The sequence below is a fragment of the Mytilus trossulus genome, chromosome 3, assembly GCF_036588685.1.
Source record: "Mytilus trossulus isolate FHL-02 chromosome 3, PNRI_Mtr1.1.1.hap1, whole genome shotgun sequence".
Lineage (NCBI taxonomy): Eukaryota > Metazoa > Mollusca > Bivalvia > Mytilida > Mytilidae > Mytilus > Mytilus trossulus.
This window is the reverse complement of record NC_086375.1, coordinates 89,201,012-89,225,502: the sequence shown is the minus strand read 5'-3', so window position 1 is coordinate 89,225,502 and position 24,491 is coordinate 89,201,012. Positions and strand designations below refer to the sequence as shown.

The following is a 24,491-nucleotide window of genomic DNA, read 5'->3' as shown; positions in this document are numbered from 1 at the left end:
ATTGAACAGTAGGAGTTACATGAAAAATACAACAATTGATTAAAGAAATGTACATTGATACTCATTAACTTATTTTCTGTTGTGGATAACAGTTGTTGTTAACCTGTTGGTGTCAACTGTTTTATAAAGGTTTCAATTGTTTAACATGATACTACAATTTGTGGAAAGGTTTCAATTGTTTAACATGATATTACAATTTGTGGAAACATTTTCCATTATATTATTGTTACACCAATATATTTTGTTGGTGCTACTGGTACTAAAGTATGGTTATGCAGGATGCTATATAAATGTTTGAATGGTTTCTTTTTTCTGTGTGATAAGGTCGTAAGCCAATATTCTTCCAATATCGCAGCTGCATTTAGATACGCTTGTAGTTTTGTGCAATCTTGTTGACATGTTATTTCATTGCTATATGATGCTATTATCAGCAAAGAGTCGTAATGTGCTCTGATTGAGTTTTTCTTGAAAATCGTTTATGTATATCAAAAAGAGTATAGGCCCAAGGGCAGTTTCTTAGAGCACAAATGATATAACTGGTTCCATATTTGATGTTTTTCAATCTATATCTGCTATTTGTGTACGGTTTTGCAAAAACTGAATATATATAGTTTAGAGTGTTGTCTTGAAAAACCATAGTATTTAATTATGCGTGTATTGTAAACGTTTGTGTGGTACTTTATCGAAGACTTTGACAAAATCCATAGTAGTGATATATCATTTGTGTATTTGTGCTGTTGTTGTTATAAGGTTTTGTATACATTGAATGAGTTGTGATTCGCACGATATCCATATACGGAAACTATGTTGAAGGTCATAAAAGATATTATTTGCCTCCAGATAGTCCATAATGATACTTGCCACAATGTGCTCCATCAATTTGCATGTCATCATCAAGATTTACTATGCAAATCAGATAACATGTTTTGAGAAATCAGTAGAATGAGATCGCTGGCAATATTTTCAAAGTAGTAATGAAGATGTTCTGGTTATCTTCTGAATCACTACACACAAAGAAATAAAAACTGTCTCTTTTAGGTTCATGAGTACAATAGCACTACCATGATTCAGAACAACAGCATATTTTGGGTATTCGGATGCTTAGCTTGATTTGACCTGAATAAGCTACCAGATTAAGAACAACTGCATATAACTTACAACGGTTATAGTATTCAGGTGCTAATCTTTAACCAGTATAAGCTTCCAGATTAGGAACCGATGTATATGACCTACATTCTTTATAATATTCAGATGACAAACTGTGGTATACTAGTACATGAGCTACCAGATTCAGGATGACTGCAGTTATTAATCCAGATGCTAAGCTTTGACTTGAAGAAGTTACCAGATTCAGAACAACTGCATATACCCTACACTCGTTATAATATTCAGGTGCCAAACTTTAACCTGAATGAGCTACCAGATTAACATCAGAATCAATCATCGTTTTATTCAATTAAAAAACTTCGTGGTCTTTCAGCTGAAGTCAACAAAACTAGATACTCTTTTCCATTTTTTTTATGCTTTTATGTTCAACACTGCAAACTTATGTTCACCTTTACTCACTGGCTTTAGTCCTTTTTTTATTTATTTTTTTATAAATGTCACTACCTTCGACTTTTGTGTTTTTTTTGTTATGTTACGAACTCGCATACTTTCGCTTTTTGTGTTTGACCTTATTGCGTTCAAGATGTGTGTTCTTGCTGCTTTATGAAACCTTTTTACTTTATGTTCTGAAGAAATAAACTCTTTCTATCTTGTAAGTAACAGATTTACCAAAACGACCGTTTAATTAAACAGGAAAAATTTTGTTTGATAAGATTGTGTGATAGTGTAGTGTGAAGGGTTGAAAAGTTCGAACGGTCAACAGAATCAAAAGGACTGACAAAAGCACGTAAAGGTCTACAGATTATTTTGCACTCCACAAATTACTAGTTCTACTATTTTCATATATATATTACGAAAATTAATGATAAGTTCTATGATATAGTAGTAGTTAAAGAACTAGTTAAAAGCACATTTACTTGAGATAAAACTCATTTTACTATTTTTGTGTAGTTTAGGGTAACCTTTTATTGTTTTGTGTTACACCTGATTTTGTTTTATCTAGACAATTCTAGCTTATTTAGTAGTCCAAATTTTGAATGCAGTTTTTTTGTCGGTTTTAAGCTCCCAAGAGCTTATAGTCTGAGACCACAGTTATTTCGTAGTACATTTATTTTAGACAATACATTAAAATAAAAAAAATCCCACCTGTGCTTTCTCAATAATATTTAAAAAATATCCTGGCATTCAATGCTTTATATTTACTCTTGTGATCTTGTGTCTTCCTTCTGACAAAAATCTCACGGTCCAACCATCAATACAAAAGACAGAATTCATAACATGTGAAACGTTGAGTTACAGGACTAGAAAAAATATTGACCGTTTTCATGTAGGAATATGGTCGGTTTTTCGTTTTGAATTTTCCTCCAAGTTCAGTACTTTTGTGATTTTACTTTTTAAACGATACTTTATAGATAAACGGAAAAGCTATCATACACATTACATGTCAGAATATTATATCAATGGCTTCAGGAAACTTAACAGATATTGAATACCTTAATGCAATAAGTTTTATCATACTTCATTGTAAATTAAGGTAATATATAGATATTTTAAGTTAATATAATTGCAGATTCCAAGACATTTACAACAGTCCTTTAGGTACAATGCTACAGTTCTTTGAAATCTTTTGGAATGGTAAAGATTACAGCAACTGTATAAATAACAGCCAAATTTTGTGGTAACCTTTAAAGTAGTGTACCGGAAACAAATTATCAGCATAGCACATAGTCTTATTAAATGTTTATGTGCTACTTCATGATCAAATGTTTAATAGGTATATAGTGCTTTGTATAATTTATATATTCTTTTGCTTTATGTAATAGATATATACATTTAAGTGTTGAAGTCCTTCAAATTGAGAATGGAAATGGGGAATGTTTCAAAGAGACAACAACTTTAAAAAATATTCATGAATGTGCTTTGTTCAAAAGCGTAATGCAATCTGATTTAAAAAATATTGGTATAAATCGTCAATAAAGAACAAGGTCTCTATTAAGGAGATTTCTGACGATTTGTTCATACTGTATCAAGTTCAACTCTACTATGCAAAGTGTCTATCTGTCATATTATAGTTTTCAAGATAAGAGGCTAATATGTTTAAATGTCTCAATGATATATTCTATACATCTTTTTATTAACCACTCCCGCGTGAGAAGCGATATACCAACTTCACCAGCATATGGTATGGTATATTCTTTCCCCTAACTTTTCTGTGTGTGTTGCGTTTCGGTGTTGTGTCGTTGTTCTCCTCTTATATTTAATGCGTTTCCCTCGGTTTTAGTTTGTTACCCCGATTTTGTTTTTTGTCCATGGATTTATGAGTTTTGAACAGCGGTATACTACTGTTGCCTTTATTTATTCGGTATTCAACCTCAGTTTCAACAGCTTGAAGCTGCTACTCAGACTTTGATGTAAAATGTAAAAACATCAGTGTCTGAGCTGAAAGTTGACGAAGCAGGGGTATGTCAAATAATGTCTCGTTTCTATCAAAATATCACTGGAAGATACCAAAACCTTAATTGTTGATGAATATTCCGTATCAATTTCACAAATAATACACGATGGTCTTGAAGTATAGATTCTCCTTTTTAATTGTCTTTTTGAATATTTATTTTACTGTTTAATCTACTTTTTTTGTGATATGCATGTGACGTGGCTCTGTACTTATACATCGCGTCATGTGTCATGGTATATTTTTGTGTTCTTGTCTTTCATTTTTGTTAATTTGCTCTGTCTATATAATGTCGTTTTGTGTTTCTTTGGCAACAACAACAAATGAAAGTTTTTAACGATCTTGAATGGCTATACAGCCTTGTACGGTCGGTGGTGTTTCTTTGTTACATATTTCTTTGTTTTTATAGTGATTAAGATTATAACACAATGTTGACTGCTTTACCACAGTGATTTTCCTTGGAGTTCGGTATTTTCTCTCATGTACTTCCGAGTTCCAAATATCCCATCTTTGTCGTCGTCATTCTTAGAATTTTTCTTATGTACTCCCCCCAAAAATCATTTCTTTTCATATGTCCTACACATGTATATGACAAAACGTCTGAAATATTGAGGTTAAGTAATAGTGTGAGCTGTGTGAATGATAAGTGGAGGAGCTGCTTAGTTTTGTTTGAAATCAAAGGTGTGAAATATGTTTTTTTTTCTTATTGTACTTTCAAGCTTATAGTCGGGTACTATGTTATATATATATATATTTGAATCAAATGGCAAAACTATCATAGTATTAAATCAAATGTTTGTACAATAGCAATACTGACGTAGGTGTGGGGCTAAACTTTCTATGCAATCTGCAGATGTCCCATAGGAATTTGTTCTGCTGATTTCACGATTGTCAACAAAAAAGTTGCCAGATATTTTATCATGTACCACAGTGGCTTCGTATATGGCCTCACCAGGTGATGTTTGGAATGTTACTTGTAATATAGTATTTGGGATGTTCAGAGAATTGTCGAATTTAGCATATCGACCATCTTTATCAGAACTGCCGACAAATTTTACGACATCTCTACTCGGAGTAAACGTCATAGCCCGTATTATTCTGATTATAGACAGAGTTCTACACTTATGTCTGAACGCATTCGTCATTGAATTAATCAAACTAACTACTTTTTCGACAGCTTTCTGAACAACGATATCGTTAATGTTATTGTGTTTCCATGGCAGACATGCGCACCAGTGCGGTGCTATGCCTGCGTCATAACAGGATCTGTTCTGAGGTATATCCTTTAAAATACTAATACCTCTTGGTAATTTTAAAGCACCTGTTGTATTTTTGATATGAGATTCACTTTTTAAGTTTGTCTGTGCGATGCTAAGAATGTGTTCAAACGTCGCATGAATGTCAAAAGGAGTTACAAGCCTTTTTGAGTTCTTCTTTAAGTTATCATATTCCACATGATATTTCTTCGCAAACCACTCAGGAAAACGAAAAGCAAAGTACGGCATTCGTTCTTCATACTTTCCTTGCAATGTTTGTCTTATATCATGAAACCTAGCACCATGGTCACTCATTAGAATTAAAACAGTGGAATTTAGATGACCATTTTCATACATGTTCTTCATCAAGTTTATTAAATCATGATCCATCCATTGTAATGTATTAGAGTTATCATGACTATACTCCGAATGAAACAAGAAACTAAATTTCGGATGTTCCCTGTAAATGTTTACAAAGTCCTTTAGATAATTAAACATTATACGATGTCGAGGCTGCGATCCTAGACAATATGGTTTGTAAAATTTGTGTAGTTTCTCAGTTACAAGATAAAAAGGACGCATGTAATGATCTACAGGTTGCTTATTAAATCCCACCATTCGCATATTAAAGGTTCCAATAAAGGCCATATCCTCTCCCCATTGTGTCACATAACCTAAACGGGAGAAATTTTTCCAAATCCATGGATGATTGTCGACGGTTGTTGCCCCTTGATGACCTCTGCGAACTTCCGGTAATTCTTCTTCTGTTTTGCCAGTTAGAATAGGCAAGAGTGCTTGAGGGGTTCCGTCGCCAACTATATTATAACCCTCTAAAACTATCCCTTGCAGATCATTCTTCAAATAGGAATGAGCAGATGGGAGCATGCGCAGCCAAGTGTTTCGAGATACAGAATCAAAACCAAGCATTAAAACGTTTAGCTTGGTTTCGGATTGTAACTTTGTCTTTAAGTTATTCAGTCTGTCAAATATTGACTTTTTGATAGCGATTGTCGAGTGAATGTTCATGTATCGATGACCAGTTTTAGATTTACAAGACGTTTTAATGAAATCAGAAGGTACAGAGACTTTTTCGTCTTGACTGAGTTTTGTCTCTTTAGTACCATACTTGATGATGTCGTCTGTTTGACCTCTTAATAAAGGCACGAGACGACATATTATTTGTCCACGTTTAAATGACGCACCTGGCATAATATGCGCAGAACCATTACTCACGGAAACCCAGTCTGCCTCGGTTTGACATTTTTGTTTCTGCACTGGATGGAAGAAGTTAACCACCGATGGATGATACGGATCTAGCGAGGGATGAATGCAATATTGATTTTGTAATGCATTCAGCAATAGTGGAAATGAAGTAGAATTCAGAATATTTATTTGAGCTTTCCCGAGATTTACCGTACGTGGATATCGAAAGAAATCATAATATGCTAAATACCCAAAGCAGGCAAGTATAAACAGACAGAGATACACACGTTTCCGTAATCTGCGAATAACACAAATATATCTGCATTTCCGACAAATGTCCATTATACCGATCACGATCCCAATATACTGCCCACAATTAGTTCCGAATTAAGAAAAAGTTTTAAATCTGCAAAGAAAAAATACAATTAACAAACTTATAACATTATAACACAGCAAATTTGAGGAACATATCAGTTTATACAACCAGCCCGTTCAACTTTGAGTGTTTTTTTGAAATAGCTATTCGGTGAGAGCCAATGTTCCGGTTTGAAGAACGTACGTTGAACTATAATGGTGTATTTTATACATTGTGACTTGTTGTCTCATTGGCACTCATACTACATCTTATATCTGTACCACTGGTTATAATCAAACCTACTAACACTTTAAGAAGCATAAGCTATGAAATGTTATAATCAATTTTTTTTTATAAAATATATTTTGAAATGAAAGTGAGTATAGTGAAATACTTATTCGCTTTAAGCAGCAACTATAGTTCATTTTTTGTCAAAATAAGATAAGAAACATCATTGATAATTTTACTTCATTGAATACGCATCCATGTGACCTTTTATTTAACCCCTTAGCTGGAGATGGGCTATGCATTTATTCAGCTATTTAAAGAAAAGAATATCAACATGGAAAGTGAACGAAGGATGCATCATTGGACTGACTAATTCGATCCACAAAAGAATCATTCTTAAACAACGATAAACATTTTTTTAAACTACGCTATGCAGTCAAATAGACATAGTAAAATCAAACAGCAATCTGTGTATATTACTATTTATGCTATATAACGAGTTATATGACCATCGGCAGTCTTCGGAAGTCATATTAATTAATAGGTAATAAGATGACGTCTATGTTGATTCATATTACCAAGTTCATGCATTGTTTATTGTTCATTTTAGACTTGTTGTAATTTGGATATACTTTTTAGTATGGCAAAGTTTGAGGTAAAATCGATGAAGATGACAGTTAATGCCCATTTAATTTTTTTCAACTTAAAAAAAAAAGACATGTAAAAGAAACAGTAAATAATATAATCCATCAAGCCTGTCATGGTCAAAACTTTATTTAGAGCTCCTATTCATGTGTTCTATGCTTATTCCGTCAATAAGATAGGTTAAAAAGATTTTTTTCCCCGCCGCGAAGTACACCAATTCTGTGTGTCACAAAATATTCTCTGTTTTGCCATCAACCATTTTTCTACTCAGAATTTAAAAAAAAGGTAATGAACCATAAAATATTTGACGAGCATATTGTGTTTTGGAACTCGCTTATATAAAGTCAATTACACTAGCAATGTATGTACTATAGCAATTATGTAATGCTGCTTTTTGACTAGTTATCATCATAATATTTAGCTACGTTGGATAGAAACCGACCTTATTTGAGTGCACGTATTCATGTACATGTAAAAAACTTTATCAATTTATGAACTTTCAAATAACGAAATAAAAGATGAATTTGGTCTGTTCTATATGGCTCTTAAAACAATAAAATTTCAAACAGTTACAGACTTTTCATAGAGATGATTTCAAACAGAAATATATTGACAGATGTATTGGTATTCAGTTGCATAAAGTCGATTTATATCCGATTCAGTTATGTTTACATGTTATTTAGAACAAAACTGTAGCCTTTGTGGAAATAAACAATAATTTGCACCCTAAAGAGAAGATATAAATTAATTATAGAATGTTTGTCTGCAGTGAGAATGTTTATCCATAAAGGGAATGATGAACAACTGTTTCGATATGAGGGTATTGATTTTGTGTAGAGATCTGGCAGAAACACAATCACACTAGTATTGTAAAAACTAGTCGTTGATTTTCATTCTTAGAGACGAGCAGAAAGACATTTGTAATCAGGACCTTTATAATACTTGAAAACATACCACGATTCGGAAATGACAGATTTTGCAATATTGAACTACTGAACAGCGATATACTACCTTTGCCTTTATCTATCCCATGTCAAATGATTTTTAAAAAATGTAAAAAGTGAAGTGATTTTGAATTGAATATGTTTTCAACAATGGTATAAAAGAAGGCATACCGTTCTTAATCCTTAGGAAAAGGTTGAATTAGAATCATTTTAAAACTGTTTCATTGAATTTATTTCCCCATTATTATTAAGATGAGGACAAGTTATTATTACCAATGAGACAAATATCTTCTAGAGATCAAATGATGAAAGTATGAACAACTCCAAGGGAACTAGTCGTTTTAGTTTTTTGAATTGTCTTTTCTTATTCCCCGATGATTTGTTCAATTCCTATTTCCTTGTACATATTGTTTTATATCTAATATGAAGACATTTATCATATATATATACATACATTTGTCCTTACTATCCAGCCTTTTAGTTTTGAGCATCTTTTCATTAAATATAAATGTAAATAAGTTAATGAAAACTATCTACTCACCCAGCACACAGTTCACATTCCATTTCTAACAATACAGAATATCTGATCAATTTGACAAATATGTTAATGACAACAGACAGTGAAACAGTTTCTTGGACGCCGTATGATACAAACAGTGGTTATACTCTCAATGCCTACACACTATTAGTTCAAACATAGAGTCGGACGCAACAAAGCTGCTGGAGAACGAAAAATGTCTGCAAATGTCAGCATCGTTATTTTTTTTATATGATGGAATATTAATTCTTAAATGAAAACATAAGTTTTTTTTATGAACTATGCACCTCATTTTCAATCAATAATTTCCTATAAGCACACTTCTCCAAGGCATATGCTGTTAATTTTTCATCAGTAAATTATGTGTGAAGCAATTTGTAACGAGAGACAACATAATATAAATAGCATATTGCACTGAATGTCGACAGCAAACATGTATTCACTTTTGCTTCAAGTTAATAATTGGCATGAAATTAGAAATGAAAAAAAACCTTTTCATCAGTTATTCAAAACCTGTATGCTTGTTTATATTGAGCTAAATATTGTGATTTTTACTGTATGCTTGTTTATATTGAGCTAAAAATTGTGATTTTTGTCTGTTTGCATCTTTATAATGGCCTCTTTTTTATACTGTGTTAGATACATTAGTATTTTATTATCATATTTTAAAACATAAAAGATAGATTTAAGATACAACATTTCTTTTTATAATTTTGCCCGAGACTTGGTGTTTAACTTTCCTTTAAGTTTGTGGTTTTCCATTTATTTGTTTGTTGGCTATATCTACAAAGTAGATGTATTTTCCTTCTTTTACGGAGTTTGTATAAACAGGAGATGTGATATGTCTGCCAATTAGACAATTATCCATCAAGACAACAGTCCACCAAAAACCAAAGGGCGTAGACTTGTGTACATTTTTGTATATTTTTTTTCTGGTCTGATATCTAACAACATTGCTGAATTTAATTTAACGATATATTTTAAATTAGTTAGTGATTCAACATTTTAATAACTATAGAATGTATGTTTATTTCATAAAAAGAAATCATAATAATAAATATTCATGTTATAGTAATCTACTTCTACTTTAAAATATATTAGCACATGATTAATGACAATGATGTAGAATATATTATGTGAAAATATACAGACATGAAGGGGAGGGAAATCTAATTCATTATATAATGTATACAATATTACAATTTCCACTGCGATTTGCAGACATTTTCATTTAATTATAATATCAAAGTCAATTCAACATCAATAAAACATCACTTGTTTGAAATCCGTCGTCACGTGGTACCCATTTCTTTGGGATATATGTAGTGCTTTATGACATCTCAAAATACATGTAATTCTGTAAAAATAAAGATGTAAAATCAGTCTTATAGATGGTTATATGTATACTAAGTCAACCATTGTTTTCGTTTGTTAGACTAGAACTATAAATCTTGTATTCTAAAAATAATATTTTAGACGTTCTTCGATTTTTATTACAATTAAAGATAATTCTTTGTACTCCTCATGTGATGTATTTTAGATTTTAAAAACATACCTATTGTGATTTTTTAAGGGAAAATACGTCTTCGACAAAAGAGTTTCAAACTTAAACATTTTTGAATGTTCAATAGTCGTTTGGAAAGTTATTACAAAAAAAGTATTTTTTAGGATCGCTGATAATAAATTCTTAAATCATAAATAAATAAGTCTTCTTCCAAGACAAACAGCGCACTTGATTTTAACACTAACAATAAAGAAAACACCTTGTGGGACCGATAAATCTTTTATTATAAATACTTACAATAAGAAAAGCTCCACCAAGAACCAGCATCTTATCAATATTATCCATCTTTTCTGGAACTGTAATTACATTTTATATAGATATTCAAATTACATAAATTTATGTTTACTTGTATATAACATGTAAGATTTTTGCTGGGTTAAAATGTACTCGCTCCAAAGCTTGTTAAGGTGAAAGTTAAATTATTGTAATCTGAGAAACAAATGTCCTCTTCGTTTGCCTAGGGATATGATCCGTCCCAATCTGGGATTCCGGTAGGATCGTCACCCTTGGCTAGCGAATATAAAAAAAAATATATGCAGTTATTTTTATTATAAACCATACATTCAAAATTTTTATAAATTTTCTGTTTACAAAACTTTGAATTTTTCGAAAAACTAAGGATGTTCTTACCCCCAGGAGTAGATTACCTTAGCTGTATTTGGCACAACTTTTGGAATTTTGGGTCCTCAATGCTCTTCAACTTTGTATTTGTTTGGCTTTTCAACTGTTTTGATCTGAGCGTCACTGATGAGTCTTATGTAGACGAAACGCGCGTCTGGCGTATTAAATTATAATCCTGGTACCTTTGATAACTATTTACACCTTTGGGTCGATGCCACAGCTGGTGGACGTTTCGTCCCCAAGGGTATCACCAGCCCAGTAGTCAGCACTTCGGTGTTGACATGAATATCAATTATATGGTCATTTTTATAAATTTTCTTTTTTCCAAAATTTGAATTTTTCGAAAAACTAAGGATTATCTTACCCCCTGGAGTAGATTACCTTAGCCGTATTTGGCACAACGTTTTGGAATTTTTGGTCCTCAATGCTCTTCAACCGACGAGGCTTATGTAGACAAAACGCGCGTCTGGCGTATTAAATTATAATCCTGGTACCTTTGATAACTATTAAGTATTCATGATCCACATTGAGTTCAAACTTACAATGTATTTCGAAGTATTCATGATCCACATTGAGGTTGTCATCTCTTTCTCCCTCCCACTTTTTGTTTATACTTCCGATCACATCTTCTCCTGTTTTGTCGTAGATCTGATTGTAATATGAAAACCAAAAACTAATATATATGTGTTTGAGATTCACAATAAGATCATGAGACTTTAATCTTGTTAAGCTTTGAAAATATACATTTACTGTACTCAGACGAACTTTAAATACTGACAACCCGCAGTCATTACATTTATTTTAAAGCACTAGTATAATATTGTATGAATGCAATATTTTGTATGTTATGTATTTTGTTTTACCACATATTTATATATTTATAAAAGTTTGAATATCTATAAAGGCAATATAGTTATTAGCGTTTCCTCATTGAACATAAATGTATACCGATAATAATTTCCACGGTCAATATCTCCTTCCCTTTCATGAATGTGACTTACCGAATTAGACTATTTACCGGATCTCTTATAACATGAGCAACACGACGGGTGCAACTTGTGAAGCAAGATCTATTTATTCTTCCGGAGCACCTAAGATCACCCCTAGTTTTTGGTGGGGTTCGTGTTGCTTAATCTTTAGTTTTCTATGTTGTTTCATGTGTGCTATGTTTGTCTGTTTGTCTTTTTTATTTTTAGCCATGGCGGTGACTGTCCCTCTGAAATATTTTGTCCATCTTTTACAGTGAGTAGCATTTTAAGTTAGTAATAATATGAAAACGAACATATTCCATGTTATAAAGGATCATTATACCTTAAACGAGGCTTCTGTAGAACATCTACACACACAGTTTGGACCTTTAATTAGCGCCACTACATTCCCGTCTCCGTCCAGTATGTCAAATCGTTCTTTACACATCCAAGTAAATCTGTAATATACAACCGAAATGATAGTCTTAACATATTATTATGAAAAAAGAGGAAAATTCACAAAAATACTGAGCTTCAAGAAAAATGTAAAAATGAAAGTCCCTAATGAAATGGCAAAATCAAAAGCTCAAACAGAACAAACGAATGGATAAGAACTGTCATTTTCCTGACTTCCACAGCCATTTTCTTATATAAAAAATGGTGGATTGAACCTGATTTGATAACTGACTAAACCTCACACTTGTATGGCAGTCGCATAAATACAGACACAAGGGAGATTATGACTGATTGTAATTTGGAAATGTCCAGTTGAAAATTTGACATTTATTTATAAGGTAGATGCAACTTTGGTTATTCTGTCTACCATTAGACTGTTATGCATTTTACAGTGGATATGTTTGTTTATATGTGAATATTCTTCTAATAATAATAGTTATTTTTACAGCAACATTTTCTATCAAACAATAATAATTATTTAAAAAAAACAACGCATATCTCATCCTTCATCATTCAGTCTAACTTAAAAATTAAAATATTTACTTTTGTTTAACAGATCCCAGAGTCCTTCCCAGACAGTCAACAACATATGTCTTGTGTACGCACATAAAGCAATCTAGACAACAACACCAGTCACAGCGACAGCAGGTACGATGTAAAGCAAATACCAGGTCATCTTGGGGAGAGAAAAACTCCAATCGGAACTGACGGTTTGGTCCGCAGGCCCAGCGACATATACAGCTAGACTCTGAGAAAAAATATCAAAAGAAGGTAAACATTTTGTTAACTGAACGCACAACGATATTTAGATATCAAACTCTCTGTTTTACAAGACCTCTTACAAAGTCGTTTTTATGATGATGTCTGTACTAATGAATAAACAAGAGAATGTGAATGCACTTTTCCTTGTATTTTTTTTCTGTTGTAACGGACTATTTGCCTAGAGTTTATGGTATAACAGACTTTCCGGCAAGAGTTTTTGCCTTTTGTTGATTGTAGCTGAAGTTTCGTCTTCTTGTACTCGAGTTTAATTTGTAAAGGATGTGTGGCCTTTAGTAGTTTTTGTTGTAACGGATTTTTCGGTAAGAATTTTCGCCTTTATTTTTTTAGTTGCAACGGACCTTTTTTGTGTAGAGTTTTAGTTATTCTATCGAGCACTGTGACATGACATTTTGCAGCAATAACACGTGGAACGTTATTGCCTCACTTACAATTTCATAAAAAAAGTAACAATTTGGATTTCTTTGGATTCGTGCAAAAGAAAAAATGTTAGAACAGAAAATCTTGTGCACCCACATTTGAACCTTATATAGATATAGGAAGATGTGGTGTGAGTGCCAATGAGACAACTCTCCATCCAAACAACAATTCAAAAATTAAACCATTATAGGTTAAAGTACGGCCTTCAACACGGAGCCTTGGCTCACACCGAACAACAAGCTATAAAGGGCCCCAAAATAACTAGTGTAAAACCATTCAAACGGGAAAACCAACGGTCTTATATATGTTTAAATCAAGTTACCTTCTAAGGCATAGAACATTTAAATCAAGTTACCTTCTAAGGCATAGAACAATTCTTCTTCATTCTCATCCCAAACTTTATAGGTGTTAGGAGCTCCACAACCAGCTGTAAAGTATAGATAGATATTTTTATTTTAAATTACAACTTGGTACATATACAATAAATACAATATATATAAAGATCATGCTCACAATATTTGGCATTCACTTGTTAATTATTACTACATATCAGTCAAATATTTCTTTAATAAATATCGTATTTCTCTTCTCATATGGTTTGTAGATAGCAGTATTTAGTTTCTGCTTTTTTTAAATTTGTAAAAATATTTTGTATATTTCAACACTTCTATCACTATTAATTTTACTTAAATGACTGTTGGTATTGAATACTGATAAAAAGTTAATCCTTTTCTATTTTCTAATTTGTCAAAGCTTAATAGATTTAACATAGTATTTTGTTTTATCCCATACAATAAATCTAAAAAATTGATTCCCTTTTTCTTTTCCCTGTAACGCACGATTGTTAAGGCGATAGAAGCAACACAACGAAATGTTTTTGAAGCGTAACCAATTTATCATTACAACTCAAACGAAAAACTGTTAGTCTTAAAGTAAACCTGGCCTGAATAATATGCTTAATAAAATAGAATAATAAAATTTTGTTTGACTTTTACCTGAATTTTAAAATAAAAATGTAACATTTAACTTTGTTCTTTTTGCTCCGGCGAAGACGAAGCGTCGCGAACATAGTGTACGATACAGATTTCAGGGTGCCTCTGGATTTACTCTACTCACTATTGTTTTGAACGCCGAAACAAACGAAAAATAGTTAACAGCATCACAATATGTAAGGACGATAAGCAAAGTAGAAATAAATTGGCATTCAGACGGCTTTTCTCGAATCAGTCATAAAAAAACCAACATAATTTAGTCACAATTACCTAGTAAATCCGAATCCATTTGCTGTCGGGCATAGACAAACCTTTTGCCATCTAAACATTCCATTCCGGGCGGAGGGTCAATTTTGGGATTTACCGACTTTCTCCGGGGTCTCATACTCATTCTTCTGTCCGATCCTAGGGTCATTCGGCGATTCTTCATTTCCAGAAGTACATCCGTCGGCGTCCGAGAGTCGCCCGACATATTGGACACCACAGACTGTCGAGGTTGGGTATATATTACAGAGCTTCTGGCTACCCTATCCAGGACCAGAGATTGTCGCCTGTGTTCATTTCTCTGTACCTCCTCGGGAACAATCATTTTATCCGAATTTAAGGTAAATCCTCCACACGTAGGGAATCTTTTAGTCTTTTTACAAAAAGCTACAAGAAATATCCGATTCCGTAAAAAGTTTAAAAGATAACTTTACTCCAGTTGTTCATTCTGATCCCGAATCCAGTATCTAAACTAAGCTTTATTCAAAGGTGGAAAGAAATAAAATTGTTCATCGACTAGAATACAATGCAATGTATTCACTTTAAATAAAATTTGGCAATAAAAGTTACAAGTTTAATACCAATTCCTAAGTGATCCCATTCATATCTACAACAATTTGTCGTCGCCATGAGATTTACCTACATCAATAATAAAACAAGAAGTACCTTATACTTATTATGATGCCTTCAATCTTTATAACACATTCTTCAATCACAGCAACGAACACTTGTAATTTATGTGAACGCCTGTCGACTTTGCGATATAAAAAAATTGAATTATAGAATCCATTTTGGAAGTTAATTTATATAACAGAATACAACCAAAACTTTGGCAAACTTAAATCATTAAATATGTCAATATATTTAAATAAAAAACCCGATAAAAACAGTGAAACAACAAAATTACCTAACTCCAGGAAAATTTAAAAAGAAAGTCCTGTATCAAATGGTTAAATCAAAAGCTGAAAAACATAAAATGAATGGGGAAAAAAACGAATTTTCTTGACTTGGTACAGGTATATTCTTATGTAGAAAATGATAGATCAAACCTTATTTTATGGCTAGCTAAACCTCTCACTTGGATGACAGTTGCAAAAAATTTCTCAAATTGACCATTATATGCAGAAAATGACATAAACTGCAGTGATTTTCTGTTCCTTTCCTTTTTGTTCTCTTTTTTGCTGTGCATTTACTAATTTTGTGTCATGGATAGATTGATACCAGATTACTGTTCTTTCATATTAAAATGTTTAGATTGCACATTTATACAGTACCAGTTTTATTGCGTTTGATTATTATAGAAATCCGATACCAAAATGTGTCTCGCAAAAGTAGCAAACACTGAACTCCAAAGAAAATTCAAAAAGGAAAGTCCCTAATTAAATGTTCAACATCAAAGCTCAAACACATCAATGTGACAACAACTGCCTTTTATGATTGTCGCAAAACATTTCAATATATTGACAACAATGTGTGAACAAAACAAACAAACATAATAGGTAAAAATGTCAAAAAATAGGGGTACATCAGTCAACATTGTGTTATAATCTTTATCCTTATAAAAAACCCAAATATGTAACAAGGAAGCACTAAAAGGCATATAGACAAAGCGTATAGCAAAAATTCAAGACAAGAATACAAAACTGTACCGTAGCACACGAACGAGATGTATAAGTACAGAGCCACGCAATATGCATCAAAGAAACACAAAAAAGCATATAGGCAAAGCACAATAGAAAAAATTAGAAGACAAGAGTATAAAAGTTTTACAATAGCACAATAACACAATGACCAGATCTATTATAAGTACACATCCACGTCACATGTATCAAAGAAACCCAAAATGCATATAGACAACGCACATTAGCAAGAAGGAAAGATAAAAATACAAAAACTATAATTGAACAATAACACAATGACGGGATGTATAAGTACAGAGCCATGTCATATGTAGCAAACAGACTAAACAGGAAAATTTATATTCATAAAGACAAATAAATATAGAATAATTGGTAGTTTCGTTTTTGATACCGATAAAGAATACTATAATACGTTATTTTAGATGATAAACAACGCCAGTACCAATATTCTATACCTCAAGACCATCGTGTGACGTCACTGGTGACGTTTTACAAAGTCTGAGTAGGAGCTGCAACCTCTCGAATACCAAAGAAGTTGGTAAATGTTTATCCCATATGTAGTGGTATATAAAGTTGGTATATTGATACTATGGTGGGGGAAATTGATAATTTCAGAACTAAAATCGTCTCGATCTGAGATGACTGTGTATGTCAAATACTAGACATAAGTCTACAGATGAGGCTGAGGAAGCCGTGTATGTTATTTTTTAAATTTTTAGTTCTGGGGAATATATAAATAAGTTTTGATAGAACTATTTTCAGAAAAAGATCTAGGATTAAAATTATCTAGAAGTTCTGTTTATTTAAGAATTCACAAATCGCCAATACCACTACGCAAGTACGCATCTCGAGTTCAATACAGACAAAAAGAAAACATTTCATTTCGTTTGACATGTTGTACAATTGGATTACACAATACCATATTTATCATTATATTATGTGTTTTGTCCAATTGAATATTTGTTTTGGTTATTTGAAAAGGAAAACAATTCTGGGAAAAGTTCTTGTCATTTTTTAGTTATTAATTAGGATATGTTTAAGTCATTGTTTATCGGTATATTGAAGGGGAACGGGTATATCTCACAAAGTATTACAAATGTGCATCTCATTTACCAAGAATCTTAAACAAGACGTTTTTTTACGGAATCTTCAAATTGCTTATTTGTAGTACTTTCCTTACTGACGTCACCACGTTACTCGTAATAGAGTATCTACGTCACAAAAGACCACAAGTGCGTTCCAATTGTTGTAACCACAATCCAATTATCTTTTTAATCGATTGTGTTTTCACCAAATGAGAACTATTACCGACTTCGTACGTACGATAAACCCTATGGCAGGTGCTTTGATGGAATATGCTGGCCCTATCTGATATAACTCCTCGTTTTAGTGGGCTCAGTTGTTTGGGATTTGTGTGTGTTTTTCTTGTAATACGTTTTTTGCATTGGCGTTGTCAGTTACTCGTCAACTAATGAGTTTTAAATATCCTTTTAATATCGTTCACCTTATTTTTAACAGACACTTTGTCGATGTCATTGCTTGTGGACTTTTTGTCCAGGAGGACAACAACCACAAAGTATCTTAAATGCATGAATCTGAGGATGCATTGAAAAATGGCTCGAACGTCTTCCGGTATTAAAAAAACCCCAAACGACACCAAAGACGTAGTATCGTCTGAAAAGCACATTTCCTCTAACTACCAGATATCATTATGAGTAATATTTTGATAACAGTTTTAATTTACTGGTAATTTTACTGATATAACTAACTTCGACAGGAATTACGATGATCTGAATTGTTAATGAACAACCTTGTGTACGGATTAGAGTGTAGCCTTTGCGAATTTATTTATGTTGATTATCAGATATAACTCTCCAGAGATTTTTCGGATGTCCTCTTTCTAAATAATTCTAGGTTAAACGAATATTGTGATCGCAACTATCCCATCGAATTAGATATAAATGATTCCCAAAATACTAGTAGTTACTGGATAAAGAAATTGACAATAAGGAGACGACCATTTGATATGCTGGGGGCAGGAGGATTTGTTTTTGATCAGTTATTTATTTTTGTAAACTGAGAGGACAGATTATTCGTTTTCTGCACTATTGAAGCCAGATTTTTCATTTTCATTAAAGCAAAGGACTGGTTATTCAGTTTCACAACTATATTTATGATATTCGAAAAACATACAATTTTTTAAATATTTAATTATGAATAGTACATGTTGTATAGTCAAGTTATTGTGTACCATTTACTCAAAATTAATCATTATCCCCTGCAGAAATTTTAAGATTCAAGGTTTTATTCATAACCTCAGACACATACTTGTGTACAAGAGGACAATATATACAAACATGTTAAGATAATACATAGCGAGACAGGACAAACGAAACACAAATACATATATTATAAAAGACAATTGGTATAATTAGATTCAGTATTTTGTACTTTTCTTCATGAAATGAATTATTTAAATTATCAACCAATATACATGTATTGCATACATACATTAAATTTTTTTTGAAGGGTTTTGGGACCACTGAAGGCCCAAGAAGCGATAGACCTGCTGAGGTATTTATTTTCAATACATTGCAAGTCAGGAAATTTATTTTCAATACATTGCAAGTCAGGAAATTTATTTTCAAACTACCAAAGAACAAACCATTTATTTTTGTGATTATCAAGGCTAAGTTATTTATTTTCAAAATCCTCCTCCCCCCAGAATATCAAATGGTCGTCCCCTAAGGGTAATTGAAAACAAAAATTACTTTTCAGTTTCCCCTTCGTAAACTTCTTTTTTATTGCCATGGAGCAACATTAAAAATAAATCTCTCAGGTGATATGATATTCCAGAGCTTGAGTTACTATCATAATTTTCTTGCTAGAAAGTTGGTGTTAACCTAAGCATTTGAACCAAGGATTTGAAAAGTCATTCTATCGAGAGACTTACGAAAGTCAATACAACTTGGTTAAGTGTTATAGGTTAGTAGCGTCGCAAATGATAACGGATGTGTTATTAGAAAATAGTTGTTTTCCATTCGTTTGATGTGTTTGAGCTTTTCATTTATCCATTTGATAAGGACCTCATTTAAAATGGAATTTCCGCTTTGAATTTTTCTTGGAGTTTTTTTTTGTTATTTGACTTTTTCTAATTGCCGACTTCTTTTCCTCGATTACTAGTATGGCATTAATAAACAAGACTGATGACGAGATTTGATCTTCCCAAACCTGACAAATTCTACAGATGAATCTGAAATAAACCTGGTTTTCTGGTAATCATGCAGTTTTTAGTTGTCTATGTTCTTTTTTTACTTGTATGTCTTTAGGTCGTAGTTTTTGTGTGTCATATCGATGTCAGTTTCTCTTCTGCTTATGATTTTTAAATGGTTCCTTGGAATCTCCCGCCCTTTAAACGATCGACCTGCTTCTAAAACTTCGTTTTTGATTTGAATCTCCAACTGTTTTGACTCGATTGTCATTATTGAGTATAATATAGGTGGAACACTCGACTTAGAAACTTATTATAAGTCTGTTATCTTTGATGAGTTTTTCTAACATCGTTATTAAGACGATAATACAATTTATAAATACACTATTTTGACTTATTCACTTAGTAATGGGTTTTTTTATTGCTTGTTTTTAGAAGCAATAGTAACAACGTACAATGTTGTTTTGTTTGTCGAGTTTTGTTTTAAATGCCTCGATACATTTGACAATAGTCTGCATGTTGCAAATCGAAAAAAATACATATCTGTAAAATTTTGTTTACTCGATCCGCTTTAATGTCGTGTTATAAGGTTAACAAAGCATAAAAGTGGTTTTAGTCATATACATATAAATTTATTTGATAACAAAACATATTTTCTTTTGCATACATAATCATAACAAAATGGTACATATATTTGTTTATAGGCGGTGGGACAGGTACATATATTTGTTTATATGCGGTGGGACAGGTACATATATGTGTTTATAGGCAGTGGAACATAATTTTGGGAGAGTTTGGCATTGACGTACTTAACGTCTAAGTATCTATCCAATTGGCTTGGTGAAGGGATTTTTTTTGTTATTTTGGAAAATATATCTATAAGTAAATGTAATACAATATTTTATATATATATATATATATATAAATATATGAATTCGTTGATTTTATATTAACGCAGATAGAGATCGACTTAAATAAATGTCTAAAAGGTAGGGTGCACTGGACTACCGCCTATATATATTTCTTTTATTCAAGCGTGTGTATACATGTATGTATTACAATAATATGTGTGAGATCGCTTATAAATGATACATGTCAGCATTAAATCCTATATTGTTTATATTAGCTATTTCCGATACATTCACACTTTTGAAATATTATGTCTTCGGAACAACCCTGACTGTTGTAAATAATTCAAGAATGCTTTACATTAAAAATCGAAACAGTGTTTTTAAGATGAGTATTCTTCACATTGTTGCATTCACAGATTAACCAATTGAACAATTTACCCCTGCTCTTATTTGCTAACATAAATTCTTGCGTTCAAATGAAAATATGCTGGCCAAGTAAGGGCAATTTTAAATTAAATGCACTACCTATTACCATTTAGACCATTTACCGATACAGTTTACCCCTCCTAATATATAATTATACACTTTTCCAATGTACAATGATCTTTTTTTTTTTTTTATCGTAGAAGCATAACACATATTCTTTTTTAATCGTGTTTGCAAACGTTATAGTCGTTTTGAATGTGTCTGTTTGTAACCATGTCCTATTTACTGTTGAAAGGTTGTTTGCGTTGTGCATATAAGTGATAATTATCAAGTTTTTATGTTTTAACCCCAAAACTTTCACAATATTTACATCAAACTTTAAACCTGGTGCAGGGTATTTCGTCCTGTGTTTTGTGATGATTTTTTGTTTAAATAGATTGTTGAATTGCATAAAACATTTTATCCCTATATGTCGTTCAGATTTGTTCGACATTTAATACAACGCTTTGATGAATACGTCTTCAATTTTCTATTTTGATATAGTACCCATAAAATCTATAATTTCAGATCATCTAACATTGCAATGTATTCTAGAAGTTAATAAAGTAAAGTTTCGCCATGTTGTAAGTCTAAGAGGAATCTATCTAAATCATCCTTTGATACGCCTAAGTGGATTCGGTACGGACTGTTTCCCACGTGATGTCCTGACCACTTGCAATTTATTGTATAAGTTCCTGGCTCATGTGGATTGTATCTACAGTGAAATATTCGATCTTTCTGACTGTCTCTCTTCATTTCTACATTGAAAGCACCTGAAAGAATTTAGTATTTAAACTGAATTTTGTTTTGTATGATTCAAAGAACGATCAATGTACTCCAATCCTTAGTAAGTATATGTTTAATTATCATAAGAGCTGATAAGGTTATAACTGGGGAAGAAATACAAACAATTGTTATCATAATATATAGAACTATAATATTGGGCATATGCAATTACCCAAAAACCGAGACAAAAGATACCAATCTAACCATATGTTATACTAAAATAGAGGCAGTAGTAAACCGCTGTTCAATATTCATCAATCGATTAAAACAAATCAAAATTACAAACTTAAACTTCTTTCATTTGAAATTTATCCGATATATTTTAGTACGAACGAGTTCATTACAACAACATTACCTTTAGGACCCATGACACTGACATTAAGTTCTCCTGACCCAGCGTCTCTAGCATCTACCCAAAAATGACTTTCGTATTCTCCTAAGACACCATTGTTCTCTATGCCTGGTCCATGTACATATACTATTCCACTGTGGTGAGGTACCTTTATATCGATTGCGTAGGGACTACCTGCAAAAAAATCCGGAAAAAAAGTTATGTGCTTTTATCTAAACGGAAGCAGTTTAAATTACTAGTAGTTGAAATCTACCGCAAATATAGGGTTCAGATCTCATAAACATGTTTAACCCCGCTAGATTTTTGCCCTTGTCCCAAGTCAGGAGCCTCTGGCCTTTGTTAGTCTTGTATTATTTTTAACTTTAATTTTTTTTGTATAATTTGGAGTTAAGTATTGCGTTCATTTTTACTGAACAAATATATATATATTTATTTAGGGGCCAGCTGAAAGACGCCTCCGGGTGCGGAAATTTCTCGCTGCATTGAAGACCTATTGGTGACCTTCTGCTGTTGTCTGTTATATGGTCGGGTTATGGTCTCTCTGACACATTCCCCATTTCCATTCTCAATTTTAAACGTTGATCATATAACTGTTATATAGAACAAAGGCATAAATAACAGCAAAAGAAGTCTGGTAAATTCTTGTTCCAATACGACATAATGCATATAGAGTTATTTCCCCTCTGTTGTATGAATAATTACCTAAAACATGTTCTTTATTGTATTTGATAGACATAATATGTCTGCCGGCATCTACGGGTTTGAAAGACACTTTAGTAGTACCATCGATGTTTTCAACAAGTGATACAGCCACTTTCTGGTTAGAAGGACCAGCACATTTGGCAGTAAGTTTTCCTACAAAATCAATGCAAGTATGAGTCAAGTCATGCTAACAGAGTTTGAAGATATATATGTAGAAAAATATCAACTTTTATCCTGCCTAGTCATCATCGGTTGTGAAAAAAGTTTTACTCGAAAATATTCCATGACAAAAATCTTCAAACAAAGTGACACGCACGTATTAAGATACAAGTATTAAAATGTTAGAGGAAACTAGGGCTTGTCTTGACGTTGTGAGGACGTTTTTGACGAAACATTAGATATTGTTTAAACGTGTGAAAAAGGTTTAGATGCGTATGCTTGTTTTGAATATTGCTACACGGCGGTATATATTTGTTCTTATAGGAAGACCTTCGGAGCTTTCGATTACTATCAAGTAACTGTTATTTTTAAACATAGTAATTATCCTGCTTATCTTTGGTTTGCAGTCTCCTTTACACCCACCCAATGTCTTTTCCATCTGTCTTGGAAAATTTCATCCAAGCGATACCATTCTCAAAATAAGATAATTATATGGATCTTTCGACGACATAAACGAGATTAAATACCATATGAACATAAACAGATAAAATGTCATTCATTATTTTCTAAGAACAATTATTACCGACCTTTCCCCGCTTTTCTTGGATCTATCTGAAGATGGAAGTCCTTTCCAACCATTCCACCTTTAATATGTGCTCCACTGACATTAACTTTCTCCGGGTAAAATGGAGGATTGACGTTAATTTTGAAAGGACAACACTTCAGTTTTCTATCGTTCCATTTGATATCCAGTAAGTACGCCCCAGGGTAGGCAGGAATGTAAGAACATCGATATTGTTTAGGACCAATTGGCTTTACTTCGAGAGGGATTTCATATTTTGGACTAAACATTTTCGTGGAGGGTTCACCTAAAAGTAAAGATGAATAACATAACTTAGAACAGTATTTGGACAATGACATATAGTTGTTTGCTCTATAGTCGGGTTGTTGTCGCTTTGACACATTCCCCATTTCCATTCTCAATTTTATTGTACAGAAAAATTTTTTTTTAGTGCTTTTTTTTATGTAAACAGGTTTATTCTCGTGGGATTTTGTTTGAAGCTCGGTCCGTTTCTGTGCGTGTTACATTTTAGTGTTATGTCGTTGTGCTCCTCTTATATTTAATGCGTTTCCCTCGGTTTTAGTTTGTTACCCCGATTTTGATTTTTGTACATGGATTTATGAGTTTTGCACTGCGGTATACTACTGTTGCCTTTATTCAACATATTATTGGGTTTTGTTCAATATATAAGCGAAGCATGTGTATCATTGTATAGCTATGCTATGCTATCTTCCCTGTAGAATATTTTTCGGCTTTGCATGTTCCTGATGAAGATTAATTCAGAGAAGCACATCGGAAACATTGAGTTTTTAGTGGGTTGTTCATTTTTCATTAAAGGTAGGCATGCAATTTTCCAAGGTAACATGATGCCTTTGTGTCTTTAAATGAAACTGACTTAACACCGCATTGCTATTTACGTTATTTTTTGTTTATCATGAAACATGCCAATATGGAGTAAGTTTTACTGTAA

The 24,491-nt window shown here is 32.4% G+C and overlaps 3 protein-coding genes across 5 annotated transcripts in view; all 3 read right to left on the bottom strand.

Annotated features, from left to right (window-relative positions):
* Positions 1-4,330: 4,330 nt before the first annotated feature.
* LOC134709833 (uncharacterized) lies at positions 4,331-9,033 on the bottom strand. Its single transcript, XM_063569968.1, has 2 exons — positions 8,732-9,033; positions 4,331-6,424 (listed from the first exon to the last, which is right to left on the bottom strand). The coding sequence occupies exon 2, from the start codon at positions 6,358-6,360 to the stop codon at positions 4,348-4,350; it is 2,013 nt and encodes a 670-aa protein (XP_063426038.1). The 5' UTR covers positions 6,361-6,424; positions 8,732-9,033; the 3' UTR covers positions 4,331-4,347.
* A 907-nt stretch (positions 9,034-9,940) lies between these two features.
* Positions 9,941-15,226, bottom strand: LOC134709832 (phospholipid scramblase 1-like). Its single transcript, XM_063569967.1, has 7 exons — positions 14,800-15,226; positions 13,893-13,964; positions 12,881-13,085; positions 12,225-12,339; positions 11,456-11,561; positions 10,530-10,588; positions 9,941-10,085 (listed from the first exon to the last, which is right to left on the bottom strand). The coding sequence occupies exons 1-7, from the start codon at positions 15,116-15,118 to the stop codon at positions 10,059-10,061; spliced, it is 903 nt and encodes a 300-aa protein (XP_063426037.1). The 5' UTR covers positions 15,119-15,226; the 3' UTR covers positions 9,941-10,058.
* A 5,043-nt stretch (positions 15,227-20,269) lies between these two features.
* Positions 20,270-24,491, bottom strand: part of LOC134712780 (filamin-C-like) — a 36,980-nt gene continuing 32,758 nt past the window's right edge. For all 3 annotated transcript variants that reach the window (XM_063574634.1, XM_063574635.1, XM_063574633.1), the window contains 4 exons: positions 23,547-23,828; positions 22,801-22,953; positions 22,102-22,272; positions 20,270-21,733 (listed from right to left, as the gene is read on the bottom strand). In XM_063574634.1, coding sequence (XP_063430704.1) covers positions 21,519-21,733; positions 22,102-22,272; positions 22,801-22,953; positions 23,547-23,828 — 821 coding nt within the window. In that variant the 3' untranslated portion in view covers positions 20,270-21,518. The remainder of the gene's footprint in view (positions 21,734-22,101; positions 22,273-22,800; positions 22,954-23,546; positions 23,829-24,491) is intronic.

Coding starts and splice junctions, on each gene's coding strand:
- LOC134709833 (XM_063569968.1), bottom strand. CDS start 6,360: ATGGACATTTGTCGGAAATGCAGATATATTTGTGTTATTCGCAGATTA.
- LOC134709832 (XM_063569967.1), bottom strand. CDS start 15,118: ATGATTGTTCCCGAGGAGGTACAGAGAAATGAACACAGGCGACAATCT. Junction 13,965..14,799: donor AATGGATTCGGATTTACTAG/GTAATTGTGACT, acceptor TATACTTTACAG/CTGGTTGTGGAGCTCCTAAC. Junction 12,340..12,880: donor CTGGGATCTGTTAAACAAAA/GTAAATATTTTA, acceptor TGTATATTACAG/ATTTACTTGGATGTGTAAAG.